The 13,664-nt window shown below is 40.9% G+C and overlaps 1 protein-coding gene across 10 annotated transcripts in view; it reads right to left on the reverse strand.

Moving 5' to 3' along the window:
• The window catches only part of adgrl3.1 (adhesion G protein-coupled receptor L3.1), a 602,649-nt gene that overhangs the window by 19,338 nt on the left and 569,647 nt on the right, over window positions 1–13,664 (reverse strand). For all 10 annotated transcript variants that reach the window (XM_067983447.1, XM_067983448.1, XM_067983439.1 and 7 more), the window contains one exon: window positions 12,912–13,008. In XM_067983447.1, the coding sequence (XP_067839548.1) occupies window positions 12,912–13,008 (97 nt within the window). The remainder of the gene's footprint in view (window positions 1–12,911; window positions 13,009–13,664) is intronic.

Raw genomic sequence — 13,664 nt, forward strand, 5'->3', positions numbered from 1 at the left:
TCACTCCACTGTCAGGTTGGGCCCCAACTCTGAATTCATACTGCAACTCCTTGCCATCACTGCAAAGCAAAACCACCTTGCTGCAACAGTATAATTACAGAATACATATTGGGCAAACAGAAAATGCTACAGGCAGGAGCAGATTTCTCAGTAATTTGATTTGAACATGGTGATGTGTTTCCATGTGTGTTGAGAGATTCAGCTGACCCAAAAAGAATCATAATAAATTTAAATGTTCCAGCCTCATTTAACCTTCTCCAGCGTGATTTGACCTGGATTCTAGGATCCCCACAGTGAACTAGATCCTTATGAAGTGTCCCCAAATGTTTGATTTAACAATCAGAACGAGACAGGGGAAAATAGGTTAAAGTCAAAAAGCAATATGGGAAACCTGGAAGTGAAGTCAGAATCTGCGATCGCAACTCAACTGAAGGCAATTATTTTTGCTTCCAGGTTTCCCGCGCTACAGCCAGCCCAGATTGACAGGCTGGATGCCTGTCTGGGGTAGGGTTGGGGGGGGGGGCAGTGCGGAGACATCACTGATTGGGGGAGGTGGAGGGTGTTCTGGCCATCGGGGGGGTGGGGGGGGGGTTGGTTCCTGGCCACCAGGGACGGGAACGGGGACGGGGTCTCTGGGTGAATGTTGGTTTAAATCCTAACCAGCTATTTCTGAAACGGGTTGGTTGGGGCAAATGAGAGTTTGTGATCCTATGCCAGAATTTCTGCTCAGTGGTGGGGAGGAGAAGGTTTGTTGTCCTATCCTGGAATTTCTGCCCTGTGTTTGTGGTCCAACGCCGTGGGGATGCATTTGGGCTTACGGTCATTTTTTGGGGGGTTGTTACATGCTCGTCGGCTTGGTTTCCATTTATTTGCTCAGTTGAGAGGGGGCCACGTTTATTATTCTACTGGGGGATGTGTTAAGTGATGTAATGGTGATGCTGCGGGGGAGAGATTTATTTACATTGGCTGCAGCTTTTGCTAGTTGATCTCCCATGGCTTTGCACATGGGGAGTCAAAACCAATGAAACTTTTCAGGTCAACCATGGGAGGTAACTGAACCAAGACAGGGAAGGGAGGGGTGAGAGAAAGGGAGAGGGTGAAAACAGTGAAAGCAGTCTGAGTGAGGAGAGAGGAAGGATAGGGGAGAGGCAGCGAGGGGGAGGAATGGGGAGGGGCGAGAGGGCGGGTAGAGAGTGAGGACAGGGGAGGGGATTGGTGGGGTGAGGGAGAGATGAGGGGAGAGGAGGATGGTAAGGGAGAGGAGAGAGAGAAAATGAAAGAGGAGGGGAGGAATAGAGAGGGAAAGAAGCAGGTGAGGGGGAGAGAGGATCAAGTGGGCGAAGGGGCAACGAGGCAGGAGCTTGAGATTTATCCGATTTCTGGATGAAGTGTCTTGGTGCTTCCCAAGAACTCAGCAACAATTTCGATTGACAGTTTCCTCGGCAGGTTGGAAGTTTGCTGAGCTATTTGCAGGACACGTCCACCTGTCGCCAGCCACAAGTGTAATATAAGTAGATTTGTTAACAAACTTTTTCAATTATTTTTGGTTGGCTTCTGTGTTGCATGTTATTTGGGATTCATTCTTTGGGATTGCCTATTGCTCTGAGGATTCTACTGTTGATTCTGTGTGTGTTTCCACCATCTTGGATTTCCATGGACGTTTACTCTTTGCAGGTTACACGTCTTGGTGTATTTTTAAGGTACTCTACATTTTATGTTTACAAACAACTTTAGGTTTTTTATTACTGACCGTATATTGTTGGGGAGAAGCCAGCACACAACATATTCCAATGTTAAACAAGGAAAGACCCGCGGCCAATGTACTGAAGTTGAGCAGGGAGTCAATGTGAGCCACCAGCATCTCGCACCCACTGCAGTACATGTCGGTCTGCATTGAGGCTGCACCGGGAGGAGGGCATGATGTGCTGGCTCCAGATTCAGGCCAGGAATAAGGAAAATATACCAGGGTGAGCAGGAGAGAAGTGATTTGATGATCAGTGCAATATAAGCAACATTCATATTTTGAACTTCCTAACAGCATCAGCACCAGCATTAACATTAAAAGACAAAAAGAATAACGGATGTCCCTGGCAGTTATTTTCCGCTGCACATGGGAAATGTGGTGGATTCAATCTAAGGGCCTGTCAACCACTGCTGAGAGAAGACTCAGCTGAGGAAAAAGAAGGACCTTTAGGAACTCTGGTGCGGAAAGTAGATTTATTAGGGCAGATATGACAGAAGGAGAAAATTAGAGAAAGGGATGAAGTATTTACTGGAAGTAAGGTAGGAAGAAACACAATCAAAATAGTTGTGGGAGTCCGAGCTTATAATAAATATCTATGGAATGCCTATTGCCAAAGATGGAGAGAGAGAATGCCAGAAAAAAGGAAGCAATGGACCACACAAAGGTAAAGAACGGATCAGAATTATTTCATATTTGGCGTGCTATAACTTATATCAACAAATGAGCCAAGTTCTTATAAAATTTTATGATTCTTTCAAGTAACTTGACTGAAGAATATTTCAGTATTTCAGATTTTGTCATCATTCTTAAAAATATAAACTTGTGCACATATTCAAGATTGATTCAAGATGTTAACAGTTGATTATTTCCTGAATATTTAAATTAATTGCGTGATGGCTGGAAGAGTGAATAGAGACCCAAAACAAAGAACTCTCAATCAAACATTTGCCTGAGAGAGCAGAGAGAGCAGCTGCAATACCTGAGGTGTTGTTGATAATGTGTCAATCACAGGTTTAAAGGGCCAAATCAACTTCGGCTGCATCTCGCTTCCGTATCAATGGCCAGATTCAAAAGTGATGGGAAACCCGTGCAGGTGAAGCAAAATTAGTTTCAGGTTCAGATTCAACAAAAAATTACCTGCCTCAAGTATTTCAAGTAGGTAAATTGCCCCTTTAAAAATCCGACCGCCGGCATTAATTGGGGACGTGACTTTCGGGTTTCGGCTCTGCGTGCGCGCCCATGTTAAATCTGGAAGTGGGCCGTTGGAGCCGGGCTGCAGTGGCCCTGGAAAGAGCTGTTATTTTAACCTCCCACCCGCAATTTGGGGTTAAAATGACTCTCCTTACCTCGAAGTGAGAATTTCAGTTTCATTAACCTGTCTGATCAAGTTACTGCAGGAGTGGCAGATCGTGACTCCAACTGCAGACTTGCTCACCCCCTGGCTCTCTCTCTTGTTCCCTTAAAAAGAGAACAATCTTTCTAAAATGGGATTTTTAATTTAATTATGTCATTTTTTATTTAACCCGTCAACTGAGATGAAGTTGCAGTTTTTTCTTCTATTTGTAACGGGTCAAATTCGGCACGGTCAAATAAGAGACATTCTAGTCTGATCTGCTGCTCCTCCACCAGTGCTGTAGAATTTGACTTCTTTTCCCTTATGAACATACAATGGAAGAGGATGGTTTGGTTGTAAGTAAAATGCCAACTCTTACGCTGAAGCAGAGATTACAACAGGACAAGGATGTGTGAATTACTGCGAATGAAGAAAGTATGGTGTCCTTCAACCTGTGTGAATAGTTTTCTTTAAAAAAAGGAAACTACCTAAGTTTTATATTTGTCATTTTGAAAATAGCTAAAATGCCAAAACAAAATACACATTCCTGTGACCCCAAAATGATATTTTCTGTTTTTTAGTACCTAAACATGGCAGTAGTTATCAACCTAATCTGCTCTTTTCCACCTCAACACTTATAGGGAGAGGTTAGATAGAATGGGACTTTTTTCCCTGGAGAGTAGGAGGTTAAGGGGTGATCTTATAGAAGTCTATAAAATAATGAGGGGCATAGATAAGGTAGATAGTCAAAATCTTTTCCCAAAGGTAGGGGAGTCTATAACGAGGGGGCATAGATTTAAGGTGAGAGGGGAGAGATACAAAAGGGTCCAGAGGGGCAATTTTTTCACTCAAAGGGTGGTGAGTGTCTGGAACGAGCTGCCAGAGGCAGTAGTAGAGGCGGGTACAATTTTGTCTTTTAAAAAGCATTTGGACAGTTACATGGGTAAGATGGGTATAGAGGGATATGGGCCAAGTGCAGGCAATTGGGACTAGCTTAGTGGTATAAACTGGGCGACATGGACATGTTGGGCCGAAGGGCCTGTTTCCATGTTGTAACTTCTATGATTCTATGATTCTATGATAACACCTTTACACTGTTAACTGATTCAAAATGATTATATTCCTATATTACAGTTAGAATCTTTAATAAAATTATAAAATTGACAAACGACAGAACAAAGTTACTACCAATGAAGATTTTTTTTTAACCTGAGTATGTCAGATCAGGTTTCTCCTACCCCTTCTTTAAGAAAAAAATACAGACACATTTTATTCTTTTTTTAAAAAAAGAGAAAAAACAGATTGCATAAATTTGGTGAGTTCACAGAAACAGATGCATATGATTTATACGTTTCAAACAAAAAAAAGCTACATTTATTTCAAGCAACATTTGTTCAAACCCATGAAGGGAAAGTGAAATCAATGTCCAAGTTTACCCAAACAATTTACAGTGCAAATTCTTGAATGAAAACAGCACCTTCAAAGCAAATTATTGGAAACAGAAGCATTAAAATATGAGCTGAGAGGAGACTGTGCGCTCAGTTTGCTCACCATTATCCTAAAAAATAATCTCTTGCTTTGTTTACTGTTGGGTTTCTTCTCCAAAATCTGCACAGATTTTTTTAAACCAGAGTTTTCTTGATTGTTACTTAATTTATGTAATGAAACTTCACTATTTTAAGCCAGTAAAGACTTGCTCTAATCTAGGTAATAAATCTAAACTCTTCATTTTTGAATCATGTCTGGCCAACAAGTATGGTCCACCATTAACAGGACTTATTGCCAACTCTCTCTATTTGCTTGCGATTTGACATGAGAAGGATCATATAATAGAACGGAGGTGGTGTCAGTTGAACACTTCTTATTGCTAAATGGAATGAGTAAATATGGAGAAAGTGTTTCCAATGGCAGAAGGGTTGGTAACCAGAGGACACAGATTTAAGGTGATTGGCAAAAGAGTCAGAGGCGACATGAGGAAACATTTTGTTATGCAGTGAGCTGTAGTGATCTGGAATGCACTGCCTGAAAGGGTGGTGGAAGCAGATTCAATAGTAACTTTCAAAAGGGATTTGGATAAATACTTGAAGGGAAAAAAATTACAAGGCTGTGGAGAAAGAGCAGGGGAATGGGACTACTTGGATAGCTCTTTCAAAGAGCCGACACAGGCATGATGGACCCAATGGCCTCCTCCTATGCAGTGCCTGCTATGATACTATGACTTACTGGCATTTTAAACTGGTGGAGTCAGATGAAAATGTACGTTGGATGATTTGGACTTCGGGAGAAGGAACATTATCTCTAAATTTTCTGAGAACATAAAAGTTGAAGGTTCGGCAAACAGTGAGAACTAGGGGATTCGATAGTCCGGAGGATAGGCAGACGTTTCTGCAATCGCAGACGTGGGTCCCGAATGTTGCGTTGCTTCCCTGGTGCCAGGGTAAAGGATATCTCCGAACAGGTGCAGGACATTCTGCAAGGGGAAGGGGAACAGCCAGAAGTTGTGGTCCATGTTGGAACCAATGACATAGATAGAAAAAGGATTGAGGTCTGTAGGCAGAGTTTCAGGAGCTAGGGAAATGATTAAAGAACAGGATTTCAAAGGCAGTAATCTCTGGATTACTCCCAGTGCCACATGCTAGTGAGTACAGAAACGGGAAGATAAAGCAGGTTAATGCGTAGTTGGACAAGTGATGCAGGAGGATGGACTTCAGATTCCTGGGGCATTGGGACCAGTTTTGGGGCGGGAGGAACTTGTACAAGATGGACGGTTTGAACCTGAACAGAGCCGGGACCAATGTCCTCGCAGGGAGGTTAACTAGTGCTGTGGGGGAGGGTTTAAACTAATTTGGCAGGGGGAGGGGAACCAGGACGTAGGAGCTGAGAGGAGAGACAAGGCATAGAAAACTAGGAGGGACAAACAGCAAAAGAATAAAGAATAGTGTAGAAAGAGCATGAATTAGGTGGAGGAAAAAAGCAAAGCAGACTAGCTTGGTGTTGGTGTGTTAATGCAAGCAGTGGTTGATAAACAGCAGGCACAAGTTGCCACACAGGTTTATGATTTAGTGGCTATAACTGAGACCTGGCATAAACATGGGCAGGAATGGGAACTAAACATTCCTGGCTACAAAGTGTTCAGGAGAGATAGGGAAGGAAAAAAATAAAGAAGTGGGGGGTGGCAGTATTGATCAAGGATAATATTACACATGTACAGAGGGATGATATACTAGAGGGTTCAAAGCCTGAATCTATTTGGTTAGAGTTAAGGAACAGAAAAGGAGCTGTTACATTGCTGGGTGTTTACTATAGACCCCCAAATGGTAAGAAGGAGATAGAGGAGCAATCTGCAGGCAAATTTCAGAGAAATGTAAAAATAATAGAGCAGTAATAGTAGGCAACTTCAATTATCCTAATATAGACTGGGAAAAAAATGTAAAGAGCAAGGAGAATGAAGAATTCCTAAAATGTGTACAGGAGAACTTTCTTAATCGGTATGTTTCTAGCCCAAGGAAGGAAGCAGTGCTGGATCTAGTTTTGGGGAATGAATTAGAGCAGGTGGAGTGTGTTTCAATGGGAGAACACCTGGGTACTAGTGATCATAATATAATTAGGTTTAAAGTAGTTATGGAAAGCGAGAGAAAAAAAAATCAACGGCGAAAATACCCAACTGGAAGAGAGGTCATTTCAGTGATGAGAAGGGATCGAGCACAGGTGGACTGGAAACAAAGACTGGCCAGGAAAACAGTAAATGAGCAATGGCAGACTTTCAAGGCGGAGATAGTTCGGGTACAAATCAAGCATATTCCCAGGAGGAGGAAAGATGGGGCATCCAAAGTTAGAGCTCCTAGGAGGACAAAGGAAATAGAGGTTAAGAAAAAACAGAAAAAGGTTTATGACAAATGTCAGGTACAGAATACTGTAGAAAACCAGGCAGAATACAGAAAGTGCAAGGGGAAATTGAGAAAGGATATAAGAAGGGCAAAGAGAAAGAATGAGAAAAGATTAGCAGATAACATAAAAGGGAAGCCAAAAATCTTTTATAAACATATAAAAAGTAAAAGGATAGTTAAAAGAATGGCAGGGCCAATTAGGGACAAAAAAAGGAAATTTTCTTTTGGACTCAGAGGGCATGACTGACATACTGAATGAATACTTTGCATCTGTCTTCACAAAAGAGGAAGAAGTTAATATCACAGTAGAGGAGGAGGGAGTAGAGATATTGGATAGGATAAAAAGATAGAAAGGTTTTAAATAGGTTGGAATCACTCAAAGTTAACAAATCACCCGGTCCAGATGGGATACATCCTAGATTTTTTTTTATTATTCGTTCATGGGATGTGGGCGTCGCTGGCAGGTCCAGCATTTATTGCCCTTGAGAAGGTGGTGGTGAGCCGCCTTCTTGAACAACTGAGTGGCTTGCTAGGCCATTTCAGAGGGCGATTAAGAATCAACCACATTGCTGTGGGTCTGGAGTCACATACAGGCCAGACTGGGTAAGAATGGCAGGTTTCCTTCCCTAAAGGGCATTAGTGAACCAGATGGGTTTTTACAACAATCCGGTAGTTTCATGGCCACCATTACTGATACTAGTATTTTTTTTATTTAATTAATTGAATTTAAATTCCCCAGCTGCCATAGTGGGATATGTACTCATGACTCCGGAATATTAGTCCAGGCCTCTGGATTACTAGTCCACTAACATAACCACTATGCTACTGCACCTGATTGCTGAGGGATGCAAGGGTGAAGATAACAGAAGCTCTTTCAATCCTCCTTGGACATGGGAGTGGTGCCAGAGGACAGGAGGATTACAAATGTTACACCTCTATTCAAAAAAAGGGAGGGGGATAAACCTGGTAACTACAGGCCAGTCAGTCTAACATCAGTGATGGGAAAACTACTAGAGACCATTGTCAAGGACAAAATTAATACGTATTTGGAGAAGCATGGGTTAATAAGGCACAGCCAGTATGGATTTGTTGAAGGCAAATCGTGTCTGACTAACCTGATTGAGTTCATAATGAAGTAACAGAGAAGGGTGATGAAAGTAGTGCAGTAGATGTTATATATATGGACTTTCAAATGGCATTTGATAAAATACCATATAACAGACATATTTGGAAAATAGAAGTACATGGGATTAAAGGGATGGTGATAACTTGGGTATGTAATTGGCGAAGGAATAGGGGATAAAGTAGTGGTGAATGGATGTTTTTCAGACTGGAGAGAAGTATGCAGTGGGGTCCCCCAGTGGTCGGTATTAGAACCATTGCTTTTCTTGGTTTATATAAATAACCTGGACTTAACTCGGGAGTACAATTTTGAAGTTTGCGGATAATACAAAACTTGGCAACATAGTAAATAGTGAAGAGGATAGTAGCAAAACTTCATGAGGACATCGACAGACTGGTGAAATTAATGTGGATAAGTGTGAAGTGATGCACTTTGGGAGGAACAACATGGAGAAGCAGTATAATCTAAATGGTGCTATCGGGGGTGCAAGAGCAGAGGGACCTGGGGGTGCATATTCACAAATCTTTGAAGGTGGCAGGGCAAGTTGATAAGGTGGTTAAGAAAGCGTATGGGATACTTGGCTTTGTAAGTACAGGCACTGAATACAAAAACAAGGAAGTCATGCTAAACCTTTAAGCCTGGTTAGGTCTCAGCTGGAGTATTATGTACAATTCTGGGCACCACACTTTAGAAAGGATGTCGAGGCCTTGGAGAGGGTGTAGAAGTGGTTTGCCAGGATGATACCAGGGACGAGGGATTTCAGTTACGTGAAAAGATTGGAGAAGCAAGTGGGAAGGTAACCAGAGGTCATAAATTTAAAATAATCGGCAAAAGAACTAGAGGGGAAATTAGGAGAAATTTTTTCACACAGAGGCTTGTTAAGATCTGGAACACACTACCTGAAAGGGTGACGGAAGCAGATTCCATAGGAACTTTCAAAAGGCAATTGGACATGTACTTGAAGAGGACTAACTTGCAGGGTATTGGGGTCAAAGCTGGGGTCTGGAACTAAATTGGACAGCTGTTTCAAAAGCCGGCTCAGCCACGATGGGCCAAATGGCCTTCTTCTGTGTGGTAAGATTCCATGAATATTCAATATCCAAGTGCTTGTTAGTTTAAATTGCAAGATTTAGGTAAAAATACTCTTTAAATTACTCCATCAAGTTGCTGTGTAGTTAACAGAAAACCCTTCAACATTGGCATGTGATCCAGCCACCACGAGAAAATAAGCTTTTCAAGTTTCCTTGGTAGATCACAACTAGCTCAAAAACAGCATTATACAATCCATTCTACCAGTTAGCTAGGTACCATTTAGTGATAGATTTACAACAGATTTGACAAGCAAAAAAAACTACCTAGATCAGTGAAATGTCCTTGGATCTTTCTATGAAAACACCAAAGCTTAGTAAACATCAACAAAATGGCACTTCTTTCCTCAATGAGTAGGCACTGATTGGTAAATTCTCAGAACATAATCCTGAAAGAAATGAAACTCAAAGATTGTTGGGTTTAAAGTTCACATGTGGTCTTGGGACTGCCATATCTGAATGCCAAAAAGTACCATCTGGATCCTGCACAAGGCCATGAAGCTTGCCAAAATTGTAAGCTAAGTTATAAGTGAGCGGCATAACAGTTTTGATAGCCAGTAACATAAGGTCACTTAAAAAGACTTAAGAGGCTTGACTACTTTTTGTAGGATTCTACTATCCCGTTGTGAATGCACATATGTTTGAAGTTTATATCTATCAGTTATCTGGATGCACCACCTAAATTACCTGCACAACTATAACACCATCTCAAATACCTTGAAATACAGAATGGTTTGAAAACTTTCTATCCATTTGCAGATAAAAAAAGAGCAAATCCTAACGTTTTTCTCAGCTAAGGGCACCTCACCCATGGGCAACAATTTGGGCAACTATTGGTTCAAACGATCCTCAGCGGGATCACTTTCTGTTTTTTGCAAGAAAAATGTGCCAGAACATCAAGGAAACCTAAGACAAATATAGGAAGCAGTATTCCCCATATTCACTCAGTCAATCCACTACTGGCAGTACAGGAGAGGTAGTTACATTGAGTCACTGTTGGAGCATGATGGGAGAGAACGTTATTTCTGGGCTCTTAATATCCTCCTTACTTGGCTCTTTTGAACTGAGGTTTTAAGTTTCCTCTGGCACAAAATAAATTCTGCTTTTCCTCTAAAAGTTGTGTGTCTCGCTACTTTAGAACTGAATAGGGGACTGATTGAGGCTCTGTTGGTATTTCTCAAAACTCTTCAGCATCACTCCTTCCCCCATCTTCTCTCCAAAGTCAATTTCTCTACCAAGTGGGCCTGTGCAGTAGAATTGCTCCTGATGGTGTCATGGCTTAAACTGTAATAACAATAATTGGTACCATTTAGGCCAGTAAGCTTAGTTGGTTGCAATTCCTATTTGGTGTGGGTCCTAAACAAACATCCAAGTATGTACATTTTTGGAGACTTGTGTTAGTGGTGGAGGGGAGAGGAAGAGAGGGGTCTTTGGCAAGTATAATACATCTATTCATAGAATATTACTACTGGATCAACCACAGGTGGAATCAAAAAGGCTCCTTCTATGGTTGGGAAACCAAATATCATTTGTCAGGCCTGCCTAGGACTGGACCAAGTTGACGTACATTTTTCCAAAACAGATTTGGTGGGGGTTGATAATGGTTTTGAGGAGAAAAAGTTGAAAAACAAAACTGGCAAATAGATGTATTGAGAAGAGTCATGATTCAAATGAAGGTTCTCATACATGTAAAAACCTGATTTAAAAACAACGCAGGTCTTATAGTTGGTCATCATTAAGGAATGGACCTCAGAATGAAAAGGGTGCAAGTCTACATCGTTCATTTCTTGCTCCTCTCTGTTCTGCATCTTTAAATAGTCACTTGCTTTAACCAAATAAGATAAACTAGCGCCTCCTGTTGATGCTTGTAGCATGGGAGAGTGGAGCGGAAGAGAAAAAAGAGCCTTAGCTCGTATATGTGTCTTTGGAAGATTTGTTATTAATCAGTGTCTTGGCCGAAATCTGGTCTGTATTCCTGCTTATTTGAAGCAAGACCTCACAAAAATGTGGTGATGTGATCAAATTCATCTTAAGAAGCATTAGAGGGATGTACATTTGGCTTATGCTTTGTCCCAGTGTTTTTGAGAATGGCATCAGTAAGAACTGAATTTCCTGCTTGTTGTCACAAAATAGCACATCTGGATATATGTTGGGGTTGGTTGTACTCTCCAAAGCTGTACTGCACTGATTGATGTGGCATTGCTCATAACCAGTACAGCTGTCAGGGTTCATCTCAGAGCATCAGCTAATGTTCCTGAAACAGAAGACTAGATCAGCATTGATGTGACATTCACTTGCATCTTTCCTTTCCAATGCCAGGTGTACTGAAGTGACTACAGAGCCATTTGACCACAAAACCTTGCAAGTTATGCTGGAAGATGTTGTGCGAGCCCTGGCAGACCTCAACACCTCCTTAATCTTCTCAGACGAGATAAAATGTAACTTAATCAGTGCCATTTCTAGGAACAGCTTCATCCAGCACTTCATTGACAGTCTGTCCATAAGTTGGAGCTTTTTTTTGTTGAACCTGAGGTTTACTTTCAACATGAAATTCTGAGTGCAGGTGACCCTATCTCATAGGATCTTCTTCCAGTGAACTAAATATCTTGATGAATCCTGTTGCTTGATCTGGAACAGACTGCACCTCAAAGTTGAGTGATGAGAGGAGGCAACACAAACACTGTGTGTGTTTAGGTCAGTTGGAAAGATCTATGGCTAGATGGACACATCTTAACATGTAATTTGTGTGGCGACGTATAGATCAAGGGAATGACGTTTGATTAAGGCCTCCATCTTTCAACCAAAATGTAAAAATAGCAAAACTTTAGAGACTGGAAGACGATGCTGATGAGTTGCAAAGTCAAAAACTCAACAAAATTTTGACCAAAAAAAGGAACAAAAAGCATGTGTGGAAACTAATCAGTGATTACGAACTTTTCCATTTTCTGACAAAAAAAGTGATTTACTGTTGATGACAGGAGAAAAAGAAATAACATCTTGCTATAAAAGCATACCTTATGTACTAAAGGATTTTTTTAAAAGAGTCATTATACCACCTAGCTCTTAAAGGGACAGGGTCCCATTGGTTTTTGGTTCAGATGATAACCTATTTATTTATATTTAGCGATTGTATTATATTCAACAAATGAGGAAGCAGCAGCTTTTTCTTTAAGTTACTTAATGTTGGATATACAGACTAGTTTTAAATATGTCTATTGCGGTTGACTGATGATTATAATAATTATTTTGACTAATTCACATGGGCAACTAATTGGGTAACATTGGATACTCTGCTGAAAGTAAACACATTATGAAAAAAAGGCAGAAATGGAGGCAAGCCAGTGGAAACTTAAGCCCTAAATAAATTTAGAACAAGATGCATATGTCTGCTTATTAGGGATTAGTATAACCTCTGGTTGATGAACTAATTAGATATTTTATTTTTTATTTCTGAACTAATCTTTTAAGCACTGAATTTCATTACAGTTCTTGAAATAGACATTTTTAATCATATTATAAGCATGCAATGATATTCTGTCAAATTTTATCACAACAATCATGGTTCAATGATTTCCTTAACTGTGCAAGACTAACAAAGTAAACTATTCAGATCGTATCCTTGCCCATGACAAGGATGTGCTGAAGTCCCTCAATGGCTACAAATCATTTGGACAAATAACAAAGTTATAACTGACTGTTGCAAAAACAACTGAAAAGCTTCCTTGTGTTGACTAACCTCTGTTCAGTGACGCTGAACTGTTGATATCACCAGTGATAAAGGAAGACTCAGACTGCTTTCGAACCGTATCATTCCACATCCTTCGAATTCGGCTCTGGAAGAAAGCACAGCGCACAGACAAATAATTCAGTGATTCCAGTCCAGCACAGATAGTGCACTAAACAAAGCAGCTCCAGAGACTCCTCCAGAAACTTCTTCACAACAAATCTACACACATCTCTCAAACACACAGAGCTCGTAGACACCATACCATCTTACATTAGGGTGCTGCTAACTCCCCCTTCTCTGAAGTTTTCAAGAACAAATAAAACTGATGCAATTTTTAAAAATCCAATACAAGCAATAAAATTAAACCACTTTTAAATAGCAGTGTTAACATCCCTCCGGACAGCACAAGCACAATGAGCTAATCAAAAACTGAACAGATTGTGTCATTAATCCCTTCATCAGCCAGGCAGCTGTCCTGATTTCTCCCTTGAATACTTAGTTATTTATTTTCCTCCATCTTCATGCAATGCAATCCAGTGCAGGTGCCAGACTGAGGGCTGACAGAGCACTGATTCTTAGGTGTCTAATAAATTTACTCTGTAAAGTCACTAGAAGATGCACAAGAATGAACTGAGGTAATTCAGCCCGCAATTTTCTCTATCTCCCTGCAGGGCAAACCACATTTGAACCGAACAGGTCCCCAACAGTCAGGCCGAGATCAGGCACTCACTGTAAAGAGAAATGGTCAACTTAGTATTTTGC

Source organism: Heptranchias perlo, chromosome 4 (genome assembly GCF_035084215.1).
Source record: "Heptranchias perlo isolate sHepPer1 chromosome 4, sHepPer1.hap1, whole genome shotgun sequence".
NCBI lineage: Eukaryota > Metazoa > Chordata > Chondrichthyes > Hexanchiformes > Hexanchidae > Heptranchias > Heptranchias perlo.